The 16806-nt window shown below is 41.7% G+C and overlaps 2 protein-coding genes across 2 annotated transcripts; one reads left to right on the top strand and one right to left on the bottom strand.

Moving 5' to 3' along the window:
* Positions 1 to 363: 363 nt before the first annotated feature.
* Positions 364 to 1729, bottom strand: LOC134219409 (alpha-tocopherol transfer protein-like). The gene is made up of 3 exons (XM_062698133.1): positions 1202 to 1729; positions 770 to 1145; positions 364 to 705 (listed from the first exon to the last, which is right to left on the bottom strand). The coding sequence occupies exons 1-3, from the start codon at positions 1585 to 1587 to the stop codon at positions 406 to 408; spliced, it is 1062 nt and encodes a 353-aa protein (XP_062554117.1). The 5' UTR covers positions 1588 to 1729; the 3' UTR covers positions 364 to 405.
* A 438-nt stretch (positions 1730 to 2167) lies between these two features.
* Positions 2168 to 13798, top strand: LOC134219408 (alpha-tocopherol transfer protein-like). Its single transcript, XM_062698132.1, has 5 exons — positions 2168 to 2195; positions 12085 to 12197; positions 12272 to 12576; positions 12650 to 13025; positions 13192 to 13798. The coding sequence occupies exons 2-5, from the start codon at positions 12195 to 12197 to the stop codon at positions 13453 to 13455; spliced, it is 948 nt and encodes a 315-aa protein (XP_062554116.1). The 5' UTR covers positions 2168 to 2195; positions 12085 to 12194; the 3' UTR covers positions 13456 to 13798.
* The last annotated feature ends 3008 nt before the right edge of the window (positions 13799 to 16806 follow it).

Genomic DNA, 16806 nt, shown 5'->3' with positions numbered 1-16806 from the left:
ATCCCAATTGTAAATCAGTAAGAAATTGGGATAAGAAAGTTAATGAACATACATGACATGACAGCTATCAGTATGCAATCCACGAAACAATCCGTTATAACGCAATGCAAAATCGCCGTATACCAGTCGTTTTTCTGATCCAGAGGCACCGTGCCAAGTGCAGTGGTTGCGGTGCTACCAATGCAATGGCGGATCGAATATCTCACAATTTCAGCAATGTACGAACATTATTTGGTCAGATTTGGGCCTTTGGAAATGGGAGAACATGTGTTGAATTTATCACCTTAGGTCATTCAGGGTCATTATTGTTTTAATTTTTTCGGTTCAGATTTCGTCATAAATCCGTAATCATATGAATGTTCAAATACTTTATAACGCTTCAGGTTTCATGATCACAAAATTTATTCAGTCCAATTCAAGTCGTCTAAATGAGCCATCAATTCCAAAGTATGTTTGTTGGCTTGTTAATGATGAAGATGGTGACGATGTGAATGATTGTGAAGCTGATAACATTGTACCTCGACTTGCTTCGTTGTCGCGTAAGTTAGCCATTTCGAGAAGGTAATCTCGATTAGCTTTGAGCTTTAGCTCCCACTCATCAACAAATGCCTGTATCGGTCCTAAAGTGCCACCGTACTCCTCTGGTAAGATTTCTTTTGGTAGGTGTTCATGTAATGACTTCAGATTACTGCCATGAGCAAATATCTATTGGGAAAATAAACATATTTGTAAACAACTATTCTTACACGCCGTATATACATGCATTTACCCTTTTGTTTTTATTCTTCGCAGAGAGCAGGTTATTAAATATGTTAACCGCGGTTTGCATCCCAGGCGGTGGGTTCAGAATATGAATGCCTTGCATTCGAAGAGGACTGGCATCTTGATACAATATTGCTACTTGCTTCAAAAACTCAAAATCAAACTGAAAAAGATGATTTGCAGTCACTGCGGCCAGATCTATAACCAAAATCATTCCACAAATAACCATTTGGTCATCGTCTCGCATTAACACATCGTTGATTAGCGTTCCTCCTTTGATCACATCTGCGAATGTTATCTTTGTCAAATCAAACCGCGCCACTCGTATTATGAAAACCTTCGGATCTGTTGCTTTTACTGTATCGGGAAGAGGGGTTCCCACACTGAAATAGAGTAAAATGTATAAATATAACTGGCACTCATATTCGTAAATATTTACCCCAAACGTATCACCTCCAAAACATGGTCCTCATAGGGATCCCTGTTTTGGATCACTTCCGGTAATGTAGTTCTGATCCAATAGAATAGTGACAACTTTTGTTTCGCTTTTTCCAAGCTGAATTTGCAACCCCTCAGGAACGAAAGCAGGATCTGATCGTCGAGCACACCATGAAAACGCGTACACTCTTTCAGCCAATTACGGATAACACTTAGGTGGCTTTCTAACTGGCTTGGGTCTTCGTTTAGTTCGTCCTTTGCCACTCCAGCCAGATCTGTGGATATTGGACGTACCATACTGTTTTGCTTCTGTTGTGCCGATTGGCTCACGATTGTTGATGTCGTATAAATCCATTCAATGACACTCGAAGCCACATGATGGTTCATTGGACTGATAAGCTTATCTCAACGATGTACCAAAGATATTTCAACGGTGCAATAAGCGTAATTAGAATCGTCATTTAAGCTTATCAAATCAAGTCATCCAATGGCAAGGACTAATTCGATCTACATCAACACATCTGCGTACCGTATGGGCACTTATTCCTTCCATTTATAACGATTGATTGAAATTTAAATGTTTGAAATGAAATAATTTTTAAATGCTGGAGACGAGCCAGCTTTTGGCTAAAGTCTCCTTAATAAAGACAATAAAGTAAAATAATAAAAAATTTAAAATCACATTTGTATGTTGAGCCGATTTTTTTTCCTACTATTTAATTTTCAATTATGTATGCATATTAATTTATTAATAGTTTTATGCATGTATGTTTATGTAAATTATCTATCGATATGGGGTTTTAGTCATAATATCGAAGTGCTTAGGTGTTCGGATTTCGGTTACCCGCGGTTTTCCTGTTACGTTGGAATCGTTGATTGGAACACAACCCACACAACCCATATAATAGGGGAGCAGTACTTTTAGTGGTAGTAAGTAGTGCTTGTAATAGAGGCAGTGAATTAAGAACACGCTTCACAATGGTTTTCGTTACTGTGTAATGAGATATTTATGCGATTGAATCAAGTTAGTCCGTAAAATATGAAAGACTTATTGTATTTATAGTTATTGCTTTTTTTTGTTCTCTATATTTTCAGAATTGTTATCATTGTCCGATTGATACCAAAATTGATTTAAGTGCAAAGATCTCCAAAGATGGCCCTGTTGTGATATTATTCGGCTCGACTGTGTAGACGTGTACACAGCTTACTTATTCAATATCAAATGAAATTGAGACGAATACAAACAAAATCAGACTTGCAGTAGAGGCAAAAATGACATGTACAACACCTTCTTTTATCAAGTTTTTTTTTTAATCTAGGGTTTCACATATAATCTGCTAAATTGGATCTCACAACATATGATTGAGGCTCAACTAACTTCCTTTATTTTCTTCCTGACATAGTTGATTTAGCATAGTGTTGTTGGTATCGTCGCAGATTATCGCGCAACTGCTTTTTGATCCTATTATCATCTACCAAACTTGGACGTACATGTTCATGATATAATTAGAGGCAGAATAAAGATTTGATAGGGTAAAACTTCCTATCGTTGTGGTATGCCCTAATGTTACGGTAGTGTTAAAGTAGTCCATTCTGGATATAATACAGTCGCCTCTCCACATCTCGATATTGAAGGGACCATCGAGATAGGGAGAGATCGAGGAATGGAAGGAAATTTGAAATGGGTACTAGATTCAAAAAATCTCGTTGCTATGAAAAAACGACAACAAAACAAATGTCGTTTCCTGTTGTTGATGCGTTTGTTATTGTCCAAAGATGGTCTAGTAGCCTAAAAATCTGACCATATCGACATAAGGAGAGTGAATCCCGAACAAAATTTGATCAGAACCCATTGACATAGAGAGATATCGAGATTGGGAGGTTATCGAGATGTAGGAAGTCCAAATGTATGTAGGTTGAAGGGACTGAGGAAACCATCGACATAGGGAGAGATATCGAGATATAGAACATCGAGATGTGGAGAGTCGACTGTACCATTGAAAACAATTGTGGGTAAGCTAACACTCTTCGGATTAACGACTAGAACAGCTTTTGTTTGACAAAATTCCGTTCAAAATGATGAAAAATCAACATTTTTCGTTAAAAATTTGAATCCCTTGAGCCTATTATTGTGGTAGTGCTAAGAATTACATGCAATACCGCAACAAAAGGACTGACCTTCAAAAAATATCGCAACGATAGGCAACTGCGTCCTATTATTGCGGTAGTTTGTTTTTATTGTGATAAAAACAAAACAACATAAGTTCAGCACAATTGACGTAATATTTACGAATCTATAGTTAACGAGGGGTCCGCGACGTTAGACATAAGTACGTTAGGCATAAAGACGTTAGGCATAAGTACGTTAGGCATAATGGACGTTAGACATAACGGACGTTAGGCATAATGTACGTTAGGCATAATGGACGTTTGGCATAATTCTGCCTTTATGTCATGAGCTGTTCTTTGGGTCATATTATGCCTAACGTCCATTATGCCTAACGTACATTATGCCTGTCGTCCGTTATGCCTAACGTCCATTATGCCTAACGTACTTCCCAGTCAACACAAGATCGTATATAATGTCACATAAGATGCAAAAGTGGAGGCGATATACGTTCTTCTTCCTACAATATTCGCGTATATCGCCTCCACTTTAGCATTTTATGTTGCATCATATACGATTTTGTGTTGACTGGGTTATGCCTAACGTCTTTATGCCTAACGTACTTATGCCTAACGGGGTATACCCGTTAACGAGTATCCTATTCAACTACAACAATGTCGAAATCGGCCAACAGGTAATTTTTGAAGAATTTTTGTAATCAATTTTGTTTTGACACGGTGCTTAACCCCTTCATAATAGGTCGTTTTACCCTAGCTCCGTTTATGGACCTTCCTTTTGCCGGTGAAGAGATATCAACTTCCACACTTATACTCTTCTTCCCTCTCCATATACGGGAGTTTGGCAAAGGTCGGAAGGAAGGTATTTATATCATCGCAAATAATGTTCCTCGCTTGCTTTCAGATCCATCTGTATCTATATTATTCAAGCTTGCCGTATCCTAACGGAACGAAACTATCAAATATGTTTGAGAAATTGTTTGAGAAACTGCATATATCAATTTCATACCAACTTCGAGAAAAAAACAAAAAACAAATTGGCACCGAATCTTTCGATTTCTTCGATACGGATCAATAGTTTTTGGCAAAACTCAACACCCTGGTCCCTGGGACACTTGCAGTGCGTAAACTGTAAGCAGTGCTCCATAATTGGCCCTCAAAAACTGTGCACATATGTAGTTTCTCTCTTCGCTAGAGGAATTCTCGTAAGAATATCCGCCAACACACCTGGCAACACCCGAGTGGAGACACTTGCTCACAGATAGACCACGTGCTGGTCGACGGACGACATTTCTCGGATGTTGTAGATGTAAGTATCCTTCAGAGGTCCGAACATCGACTCGGATCACTACCTTATAGTAGCAAAAATTCGGGCGCGACTTTCCGACGTCACGAATTCACGAAACAACGGAACGATGCGTTGCAATATCCAACGCTTGTCAGTTGACGGAGTTGCTGAACAGTACCACCAGAAGCTGGACGAGCGAATAGGAAATGCCACCGGATCTGGCGACGTCAACAGATTGTAGAAAAATATCCACGAAGCTGTGTGTACAACAGCGCAGGGTGCTAGGCCCTGCACAGCAGCGCCAACGAAATTGTTGGTTCGATGAGGAGTGCCAGCGAGTGACGGACGAGAAAATGTTTCTAGGAGTCGAATGCTAGTGGCTCGTACCCGTTCCAACAGAGAGCGGTACAGTGTAGCAAGGGCAGAAGAGAAACGAATCCACCGCAGAAAAAAGGCAACACGAAGAGATAGCGTGATAGCTGAAGCGCAGGAGAACATGGATAGAAACGATATGCGGAGATTTTACGCAACTATCAATCACGCGCGGCATGAGACTGCGCCATTGCCCGCCATGTGCAATGACCGAGAGGGGAATTTGCTGACTTCGAAGATATGTTGAACGGTGAAAATGAAGGTGTTTCAAGGAGCTGGATGGACATAGTTGGCGACGGTCAAGCTGTGGAACCACCATCACTGGACGAGGTAAAGAAGGCTCTAAACGAGCTGAAAACAGTAATGCTGCAGGGTAAGACGAGATCCAGGTCGAGCTTCTCAAGCACGGAAGTGAGCAGCTGCGTCAATCAATTCACCACATTACCCAGAAAATATGGGAGGATGAAGAACTGCCTGCCGGTTGGTTGGATTGCCTCATATGCCCAATCTATAAGAAAGGGCACAGACTAGAGTGTTCCAATTACAGAGGGATCACCCTTCCGAACTCGGCGTACAAAATCCTGTCGCGTATCCTGTTTAACAGACTGAGACCGCTTGAGGAGTCCTTCGTCGGCGAATACCTGGCAGGTTTTCGTGAGGGCCGATCAACGACGGATCAGATGTTTAGCCTGCGGATGATCCTTGATAAACTCCAGGAGTACAACTTGCAGACTTACCATCTGTTCGTTGATTTCAAAAAAGCGTACGATTCAAAGAAAAGAAATGAGCTGTGGTAGATAATGTCCGAACATGGCGAAACTGATTAGACTGATACGTGCAACGCCGGATGACTCTAGATCAAATATTCGGATTGCAGACGAAGTGTCAACCTCGTTTGTGCCCTTAAACGGATTGAAGCAGGGTGATGCACTTTCAAATTTACTGTTCAACATTGCACTCGAGGGAGCTATTAGGAGATCTGGCGTGCAGAGGAACGGCACTATCATCACACGGTCGCATATGCTCCTGGGCTTTACGCACGACATCGACCTCATTGGAATCGATCGCAGAGCAGTAGTGGAGACTTTTGTCCCACTGAAGACGGAGACGGCGAGTATAGGCTTAACCATCAACTCTACCAAGACAAAGTACATGATGGCAGGTAGAGATAGAGGAAGACCTAGTGGTGTTGGTGCTGAGGTAGTGCTTGATGGGGATGTGTTTGAAGTTGTAGAAAAATTTGGTTACCTTGGAACCCATGTGACATGTGACAATGACGTTTCCCGAGAAGTGAAAAGACATATTTGCTGCAGCGAATAGGGCCTTTTACGGATTACGTAACCAGCTTAGATCCCGCAACATGCAAACGGAAACGAAATTTGCTCTATACAAAACTTTGATTCTACCAGCAGCATTTTATGGAGCGAAAAGTGCTGCGTACAATACTCGGAGGGAAACTAGAAAATGGTGTGTGGTGCAGACGCATGAACCATGAGCTGTATCAAGTATACAAAGAAGAAAATATTATGAATCGTATTAAAAACGGCAGAACTTCAGTGGGCTGTGCGAATTGTTGCGAATGTCGGAAGAAAGAATAGCGAAAACAATATTCAACAGAGAACCGGGGGCCGGCGACTTCGTGGAAGGCCACGAACACGTTGGCTGCACGCAGTGGAAACGGACCTGGGGATCCTGAACGTTCGGGGAAACTGGAGGAACATCACCCAAGACCGAAGATTATGGAGCTCTACAATACGTCAGGCATAGGTGTATCGACACTGTAGCAAACCAGGTATCCAGGTAGGTAAACTGAATTTTAAACTATTGCAAATTTCTTCCAAAACGCGAAATTCAAAGATCTTGATAGAAGTTTGCAACCAAAATGCAAGCAGCGAGCTGTCAACTTTGTGATGTCAAATCCTATTCTTCCTATAAGCTTGAAAGAGAAGGATGATTTGACGTCACCTGAAAGCTGTCCGTTTGTTTTCGTCGAATTTACTTTTTCGAAGCGCGCCAAAAACAGTGATGCCAAACTTTCAGGAATGACTTTAATTGTAATAATACAATTAAAGTCATTCCTGAAAGTTTGGCATCACTGTTTTTGGCGCGCATACAATAATAGAAAAATGTGATCGAAGTGAAATTTGTCGTGTTTTATCAAGTTTTTTTACTGTTTTGAAAATTGGATATTTCTTGGAATATTTTCTTACTAAAAACCAAGGATTTTATTTGACTCCTGCAAGATTATAAATATTTTTTTTGCGAAGTTCCAAAACATTTTTATTTTCATTGCCAACCACACTGGTTGCAAGATTTTCAGGCGTTCCCCAACATTTGCTCGCCAGATTCCATGCATTTTGATATTCCACTGCAACCTGCAATACAAAAAACAGATTGAGAAATATCTGGAAAACAGGCGATAAGTGAACGAACCAAAATCCGAATTTTCAACTCTACAGTGGAATTTGTGCTGTTATACGCAAGCGAAGCATGATATGGACCAGTGGACAACACTCAACGGCAGCAGGTGTTCATCAACTAATACCGTTTCTTGTACGCCCTCTTGCCCTCGAGGAACCGTCAACAGGTTCTAGTAGAGGAACCGACCTAAGCCCCAGACTACTGGTCTTTAGCCAACGGTAGTCAACGGGGTGGGCACGCAAGGCCTCTTTTAGTCATCGAGTTCCAGGGTCTATGGAGGTAATGGAGAGGTTTTTGGACTAAAAATCGGTAGCTTGGCGGTTAGGTTACAAACAGTTTACTTAGGGTAAGTATGGGGGTGACAATGTCAGACTTAAGTCTACAATATTGTAACTGCTAGTGACGTCCGCCGTCTATGCAGTGGACGTCCACACGTCCCAAACTAGCTCACCGTTGGGGTTCTCAGGGTTGCCTTACCTGCTCAAGGGATTCACGAGGGAATACCAGAAAGAGGACAAGACAACGACGCACTTACATGCATAGGAATAGCGTAAGAAAGAAATATACTGTTCAAATACATTTTTATGTAATTTATTTTGTTTAATTCATAGTGCCAGGAGTGGGTTAGCAAACAGGGATAAGGAATGGATGCGGCCGATTTAAACGTAGGGGCCCATTGGCGACATGCGCGCGGGTGACGTACCTTGGACGACTGTTCATTACCGCCGGTAGCCGGCTGGGCTGCTATTTGGGCACGAAGGCAAGGGTGGTGGCGTTCGACGAGCGGGTTGGCCTACAGGCGGGACCGGATTTCGGCTTCACGAAGTGGACAGCTGGCGGGGCCGTAAGTGCTTACCAAAAGGAAGAAATATTTGCGATTCATCCAGGCGGCGGCTTCTTCTCGTTGGTTGAACTGCCGGCGAGGCCGGTTTCCGGCTTCGCGAAGTGAACAGCCGGCGTGACCGAAAGGTTGAACACGATGACGAGGGCTTTGCTGTTTGTCGAGGCTTCTTCTCGGCGGGTATTCGAGGCGGCGGCTTCTTCTCGTTTGTCTATCGGCGAGGCCGGATTCTGGCTTCGCGAAGTGAACAGCCGGCGTGGCCGAAAGGTTGAACACGAGGGCGAGGGCTTAGCTACTTATCGAGGCTTCTTCTCGGCAAACTCGGCACCACTTAACGACGCGCAAGGGTTTCTTTGTCGGTCCCGCACCTTTTCCGGGAATTTGACCCTTCGATGATTGCTAGCCACTCACGAACACTGTCTGCACTACTTGGCCAAATCACACGATCTCCGTACTACGTGAATATGGATCAATGCCTTCTACGGGAATCTTAATAATTTGCAGGTCTTTACTCGACGGCTATCTGATCACGACTCTCCACTCCGTTCATCGCTACCTCTTCGGATCCCCGTTTTTTTTCGATCATCTCCTACCCCATTCGTTGTCGGCTTCGGCAGCAGATATGGTGTTGCCTTTTTTCTTTTTGAATCGGGCGAAAAGTGGGAAGGGGGATAGGACAGATTTGCACTTTAAATATCAAAGTAGGCCAAATGCCTAGAAATTATTCTCTGTAGAATTTTAACAGTATTTAAAAGTTCATTTAATCATCATGCAATGTTCTGTGAAACTGTTCTGTAGCATACCAACTGCCGTTTTTGCAATTCTGAGGTCAATCGAGCAATCAGAAGCAATTTCCAGATCGTATGAGTGACGGAGGTGTATTTTCCTATACATTTTGACTGAAATCCCCATACAAACTTCAAATCAAATGCGCCAGCTTATGCAACAAGCGATTGAGCTGAAATGTTCAGAGATTGATTTTCTCACCCAAAGACACAATTCTGGGGGGTGCCCCGTGGAATTCGACAAAAATATTTTTTCCCCATAGTAATCTGGGCCAGTCTAATGTCCATAATGGGTCGACGGGTGGCGGAAATCTTCGAATTGCCGATAGAGGGTTCGGCCAACTGATGGCGTGATTAACCGGAATGGCCGACTGTTATGTTCTTACTCCGGAGGTGATATTCCCTTGCTTCGGCGATCAAAATGCGCTGGTTGAATGTTCAAATTGAACTGTCTTTATTCATTTATTATCGAGTGACAGGTTTACCTACGGAAGGTTCTTGGAGTCATTCTCTGGTTGATATCGTGAGCGAATTTAGGGAGAGTACGAAGTTGATAAGAGAGTAGCCAAATGGAGAAGGCGAGTAATGGCCTTTGCTTTGCTATCTCAGCAATGGGTAAACCATTGCCGATGTGGAATATGATCATGTCTATTGAAAGTCATCGAACTACTTTGTGCACGCATTGCATTTGTTGCAATAGCAGTTCGATGGCCTAGGAATATTATATTTTCTCACGATGTGTTTGCATTGAGGTTTGTTGCCATGTGAAATGCACACGTTACACGACGAATGGCGCGATGTGTGGACTTGTCCTTTGAACCTTGGACTTGCCAGACGGTAAAACTAACCCAATTTAGCTCAAAGCAACCGGTTCCAGAAGGATAATAGGCTCTCCAGTCAACAAAACTTTTAACAAATTAACTTTTCTGAAGGAAAACGCTATCGAACTATTTACTTTGACTTACGAAAACCAGGCGAGCACGGCTTCACATTGTTCGCTTCCTGGTACCTCATTTCGGCCATCGTCCATATTTCCATCCGTTCCGTATGACATAGCGCTAGCATTCCAGCTACCAACGGAAGCCTTCATGCTGCTACCAAGCAAAGTTGCACCCACCAGAGCAAACGGTGTGCTGAACCGACCCTCTTCATTTTGTTTACTTGTAACGCTTGACGGTTACACAAACAGATGCCTGCAGTACATATTTCGTGCTTGGTGGCCTCACAGCTGGATCTTAAACAACGAGCTCCATCGTAGTTGTCACCAGAGGCCACATCTTACGTAGGGGCCGAAACGAAATTTGTAAATAAAAGCATTAAACTGGAACCCAGCTGGACATTAGCAGCAAAGGGAGACCCAGGTGCTCAGGGCGGTGCAGCTTTAATAATGAAATAAAATAAGTCGATCAAAATTTTGGCAACAGGTTAGGACTATAGCTAGAGATAGCCCAGAATGGAGATCTTTCAAGTCGGCCCTATGCACCACTCGGGGTGACCCACAAGTAAGTAAGTTAGTTAATTTTGTTATTCAAAGTGTTCCTTCAGAACATCTAATGATTCCATCAAACTGTTTCAAACTCTTCCTGTGAATCCGAAGTTTTGTTAAAGGTGCCACAATACCACAATTTCAGGCTTTAAGGTTTATTTGTAAGTTTATGTGTAAGTGCAGTTGAAAGACAGGTAGTTAGGGTCTAGGGATCACCTCACCTGCTGATCTGCATCTGCCCTGCTTCCTTATCTCAATATATTTCTTCACATTTCCTACCATTCTGAGACATACGCTACATATCATTAAAACCTGCTTGGCAGTATTACGAGTGAGCTATTGCACCTGTTATAATGTTTATTGAATTGGGGCTCCCCACAACAATACGGAAGAATCATTTTCTCTGAAAAAGTTTTAACTCCTAGTTCACGCTTCATTTCACTGATTTCAAGTACACACGTTTCTTCCGGTGTTTATTATATTCATTAATTATCTCCTTCATTCACATTCCGAGGTGTTATATTCAATAGGTAACCAAATATTCAAGTTTATAATATATTTTGCAAGAGAGAAACTAATTAAAATCTCTTAGCGAGAACGGAATCTATATGACAAAATTAATTTGGGAAACATAATTAGGGTGACTTAATAGCTGCTTTTATAATTCATTAAAGAGAATTTCTTATGACTTACGTTTGCATTCACAATTGCTTCTCCAAAGCGGGCCAAACGTTTGATGGGCATTGTTTATCATTTGATATTGAAAATGTAACAAGATAAGGCATTGTTACCATCTCACAGCATCACGGTAGTATCTAATCTAATCACACGTGTAAAAATTGGTTAGACACATTTAGCACAATTCCATCAGACGATATATAGGCACTCTGGTACAGAGTGTGTCATTCCAATTTGGCTATGAGTGGTCCGTCAGCTGTCATCAAGAGAAAAGTTCAATGTATGGCAATATCACGTGGTGTAGTAAAATAAGTAAAGTATCATCTCCTCAGATAAAAATAAAAACGAATTAGTTAAGAATATTAAAATTTTAAGTTTTTAAAACTTACTTGATACTTGTTGGGCTACAGCTCCTCGATTTGTCTACGCCAAATGGAGTATTCTCCTCCACTGGATTCGATCCAGGCCAATTGCTCCCAATCACCCTGAAGTTTAACGCCCTCAATTCCTTTTCAACTTCAAAAAGCTATAGTGTACGCGGCCTTACACGAAGCTTACGGCTACATTACAAAATAGGCATATTATAATCCCATCCCATGTATAGTTTTCCTCTTATTCTTAAGGTTTTTAATTTGGCAGTTGATGTTTAAGTGTCAACTCCTCAGACCTAATAATTTCACTTTTTTTAACGTTCTAAAGGCATTATCGTTCATTTTTTCTCGTGTAAAATGATTATTTTAATGAATGGAAGGCTATAATAATAAGAATCTTGAACTAGACTGAAGCGATCAACATACCAAACAATATATTTGATATTGGTCAAAGTTAATCGAGTGTTTTATTTCTTACATTGTAATGGCACATCCTGTGCAATGTGTATTTAATGAAGATGATAACATTCGTCACATTCGCGAGAATTGCCAGAATGCTAAATCATTTATACTCTGGCAGCAGATCGGTCCTGACAAACATTTTGTAAAAATATCTATAGGAGTCAATATGGTAGGTATTCATACAAGTAATTAAAATGTTATAAGGGAAGTAAAAGAATTTGATTTTTTGATTATGTATGTTAGGAAAAAGATACGATTCGTCCAATATCGGATGCGCTTCGCAAGAAAGCCTCAGAAGAGTTGAATGAAAATAATAAGTACACTGCCGGAGAGCTGGAGGCCCTTCGCACCTGGATAAAGCAATCAGAACACATTCGTGGCAGAACCGATCAGCAATTTTTAATAAGTTTTCTGCGGGTTTGCAAACATAGCCTACAACGAGTTAAGGAAAAGATGGACATCTATTATTCTATTCGTTCAGTAATGCCAGAGGTGATGGCCAACAGGGATCCGCTAGATCCGCTCATACGGAAGGTGATTAAAATGGGGTGATAATCATGTCTTACTTACTTTTGAAGATAATCACTGTTCCGCAAATACAATTCCTATCTACTGTTTTAGCGTGTCAGTACCCCTACCTAGAACCGTGCATCCGGATGACCCTAAGGTAATGCTAATTCGGGGAAATGCTTTCGAGGGAGACGTGTGTGACTTTTCCGATGTCCAGAAAGTGTTCACAATGATTGGTGATATTCAGTTCCGTGATGACGATCAGCTGGTCATCTGTGGTGAAACAGCAATCATCGACATGGGAAATTCATCCAGCGGTTATTTCTTCAACTTCAACTTATCTTTCCTGAAAAAGGCCGCTATTCTGAACCAACAAGGACGCCCGCTAAGACAGAAGGGGTTCCACTTCATTAACACACCAAAAGGATTCGAAGTTGTGATTAATGTTTTTAAAAGTCTGATGACTGAGAAAAACCGCGATAAAACGGTAGGTGTGAGTATGACTAGTTTCATTGTATGAACAAATGATGTATCATATGATCGAAGCTAGTTTTGTATGTGTTTGAGAAATGTAAATATGAGCTCTTATCTGCCACGCAACCCAAAGCTATTCATAATTACCAATTTATCGATTTTTCGTTCTATGTTTTCAGATAATATTTCATGGATCTAGTTTACAATCGCTACACAAGTACTTTCCAAAATCAATTCTACCCACGGAATATGGCGGAGACTTAGGGCCAGTGCAACAGTTTGTGGATGATTGGGAGCAAAGGCTGATTGACAACCGGGATTATTTGATCCATGATCAGAGTCTGGGAGTAGATGAGAGTAAACGGAAATCGACAAATCCAGTATCGGAAGAGACATATTTGTTTGGAACGGAAGGTTCATTCCGAAAGTTGGAGATTGATTGATTAAATGAGAGTTTCGACAGATAATACTGATAGGCATTCAATCAAACTATATGAAATTCATCACTCGTTAAAAAAAATAACTTGACTTACACCACGAAGCATATGAAAAATAATAGCAGTCACCTTCAAGAAGTTTGCTGAATTCTGAATACCTGTTTTAAGTTATTATGCTGTGTGGGAGCTCAACGAATTAGATAATCTAATTCATCTTGTAGGTTTGTTATGGATCAACCACTCCGACCAGTTAGTCATAACAAAATTTTATTACAATTATATCAATATGTGTTACAAATAACAATACTTGCAATAATTTTGTGTCAAATATAGAGGAAAGAAAATTTCATGATCGTCATAACATTATAACATAATGTGTTATGTTTATTTTTACCGAAAAAAAAATTGCCTATATTTTTGGTAGAAAGGAAATGAAAAAAAAAACACTTAACTTACTTCATCTTCTTATGGATCATGTGTACTCCAAGTGGTGCAAAGGGCCGGATGGAAGATCTCCATGTTGTGCCTTAAACTGTTACCAGATTATATTATGGTCGATTACTTTTATTTTTATGGAGGCTGAGATGAAAATAGACATTTGATGGGGCACCACTTGGTGCAAAAACGTTGCTTTTAAAAGAAATGCCGTGCCTGCGATAAGCGGTGCCCGAGACGTTCCGGAACAAAAAATCGCAAGATTCGGAATTCCCGAATCCCGAGAAATATTTTTTGACATATAAAGTAGTAGTGCTTTTACACCCATTAAGGAAATATATGTCAAAATTAGGAAATAATTGGCAACGCGCTAAAACTGACTTAAGAACGTTAATTCAATACCAAATTTTCAAAACGACTTATCTGCTTTTGTAAACAAAGCTTCAAACGTAGATTTGTTGAACATGAGAGCAGTCCCATGCAAACCAACACCATCAACAGTTAGCCGAAGTCTTCACCTATGTGTTGATGGTGTTGGTTTGCATGGGAGTGCTATCAGATTCGATAAATCGACATTTGAATCTGCTCAAGGACCGTGGAGACGGCATCATCGTAGCGCTACAGGAGGTTTATTGGAAGGGATCAATGGTGCGTACGCTTAGAGGTAATCATACTATCTACCAGAGCTGCGGCAACACACATGAGGTGGGTACAGCTTTCATAGTGATGAGTGATATGCCGATGGCCGGTGGCCGATCAATGAGATAATGTGCAGGTTGAGGATCCAATTCAATCAACGTCCATAGCCCACATTCCGGAAGTACTGATGATAATAAGGACGCATTCTAGGCGCAGCTGGATCGTGAGTACGACAGCTGCCCAAGGCACGACGTCAAAATCATCATAGGAGATTTGAACGTTCAGGTTGGCCAAGAGGAAGATTTTAGACCGGTTATTGAGTGTCAGGCCATTAGCCCGAAGGCCGTTAGGCCGAAGTCCATTTGGCCGAAGGTCACTAGGTCGAACGACCATTTGGCCGAAGGTCAGTGTGCCGAACGGCCATTAGGCCGAATTAGCAGAAAGAAGCTAGAAATGCAAAATGAGAAGTTCTTTCTTCACCTTACCCCTTCTTCCTTCTCCCTTCTTGCATCTTCCTTCTTCTTTCTTCCTTCTTTTTTCTTCCTTCTTAATTCTTCTCTATACCTTCTTCCTTCTTTCTTCTTCCTTTTTCCTTCTTCCTTTTTCCTTCTTCCTTCTTCTTTTTCCCTTATTCCCTCTTTCAGTTATCTGCTTTCTTTTTCCATTTTCCTTCTACCTTCTTTATTATTCCTTCTTCTTTATTATTTCTTCTTTCTTCCTTCTTCCTTCATTCTTCTGTTTTCTTCCTTCTTTCTTCCTTCTTCCTCCTGCTTCATTCTTTCTTATTTCTTCTTCCTTCTGCCTTCTTCCTACTGCCTTCTTCCTTCTTTCTTCTTCCTTCTTCCTTGTTTTTATTTCATCCTCCATTTTCCTTCTTCCTCATTGCGCACTACTCACTTCTCACTCCCCAGTTCTCATTCGGCCTAATGACCGTTCGGCCTAGTGACCATTCGGCCTAATGACCCAGCATCACTTCCCACACAGTCTTCCGTATCGGTACACCTGGAGATCACCACTGCAGACAAAATCACAAATCGACCATGTTCGGCTTGATGGACAACACTTCTCAGACATTATCGACGTCAGGAAATATCATGGCGCTAACATCGACTCTGACCACTATCTGGTGATGGTTAAACAACACCCAAAACTATCCGTCATCCACAATGTTCGGTACCGACGACCGCCGCGGTACGACCTAGAGCGACTGAAGCAACCTGATGTCGCCACGCGCAACATCTCGAGGCAGTGTTGCCGGAAGAAGGTGAGCTCGATGGAGTCCCTATTGAGGTCTGCTGGAGTACAGTCAAAGCAATCATTAACGAAGCAGCGGAGAACAACGTCGGGTATGTGGGACGAAGTCGACGGAACGATTGGTTCGACGAAGAGTGCAGATAGATTCTGGAGGAGAAGGACGCAGAGCGGGCGGTCGCGCTGCAGTAAGGTACCCGGCAGAACGTGGAACGTTATAGACGGATGCGAAGACAGCAGATACGCCTTTTCAGGAGAAGAAACGCCGCCTGGAAGAAGCGGAGTGCGAGGAGATGGAACAGCTGTGCCGTTCACAAGAAACACCCAAGTTCTCATCGCATTTCGCAATAGCTTCGTAACACGAGCCGAGATGTGCAGGGATAATGATGGGTGCATCTTGACTAGAGATGGGCGCTCAGATCCGGAACCGTTAAAAAGATCCGGATCTCTGAAGTGAGTAAATGATTCGTGGATCATTATTTAAAAGATCCGGTTCACCCGATCAGCAAGTTATTAGGGAAATAATAAAATAAAAAAAATATTGTTTGTAATCCATACGCTTGTAAACAAGAAAAGATGAAGTTATTGTCAGTACGCTTCAGATGTGTGAGCCTGAATGACGAACGTTTCACTATTTTGTATTCTTCTTGCGTTTTGTTCTAAGGATCCGATCCGGATCATTAGAATGAATGACCCAGTTCTGATCCGTTCATCAAAGTGATCCATTTTGCCCATCTCTAATATTGACGGACGAACTTGTGTTGATCGAAAGGTGGAACCAGCACTACGAGGAACATTTAAATGGCGCTGAGAGTACAGGCAATAATAGTCAAGGCAGCGGAGTAAATTACTACGCCAGTTCAGCGGACGATGGAAGCCAAACAACCCCCATCTTGAGGGAAGTTAAGGATGCCATTCAACAACTAAATACCAATCAGTCTAGCAAGGATGGTATCGGAGCTGAGCTCATCAAGATGGGCCCGGAAAAGCTGGCCACTTACCTGCACAAACTGATAGTCAGAATCTGGGAAA

This window comes from Armigeres subalbatus, chromosome 3 (assembly GCF_024139115.2).
Source record: "Armigeres subalbatus isolate Guangzhou_Male chromosome 3, GZ_Asu_2, whole genome shotgun sequence".
Lineage (NCBI taxonomy): Eukaryota > Metazoa > Arthropoda > Insecta > Diptera > Culicidae > Armigeres > Armigeres subalbatus.
Note: the sequence above shows the minus strand (reverse complement) of the source record. Positions and strands in the feature narration are given on the sequence as shown.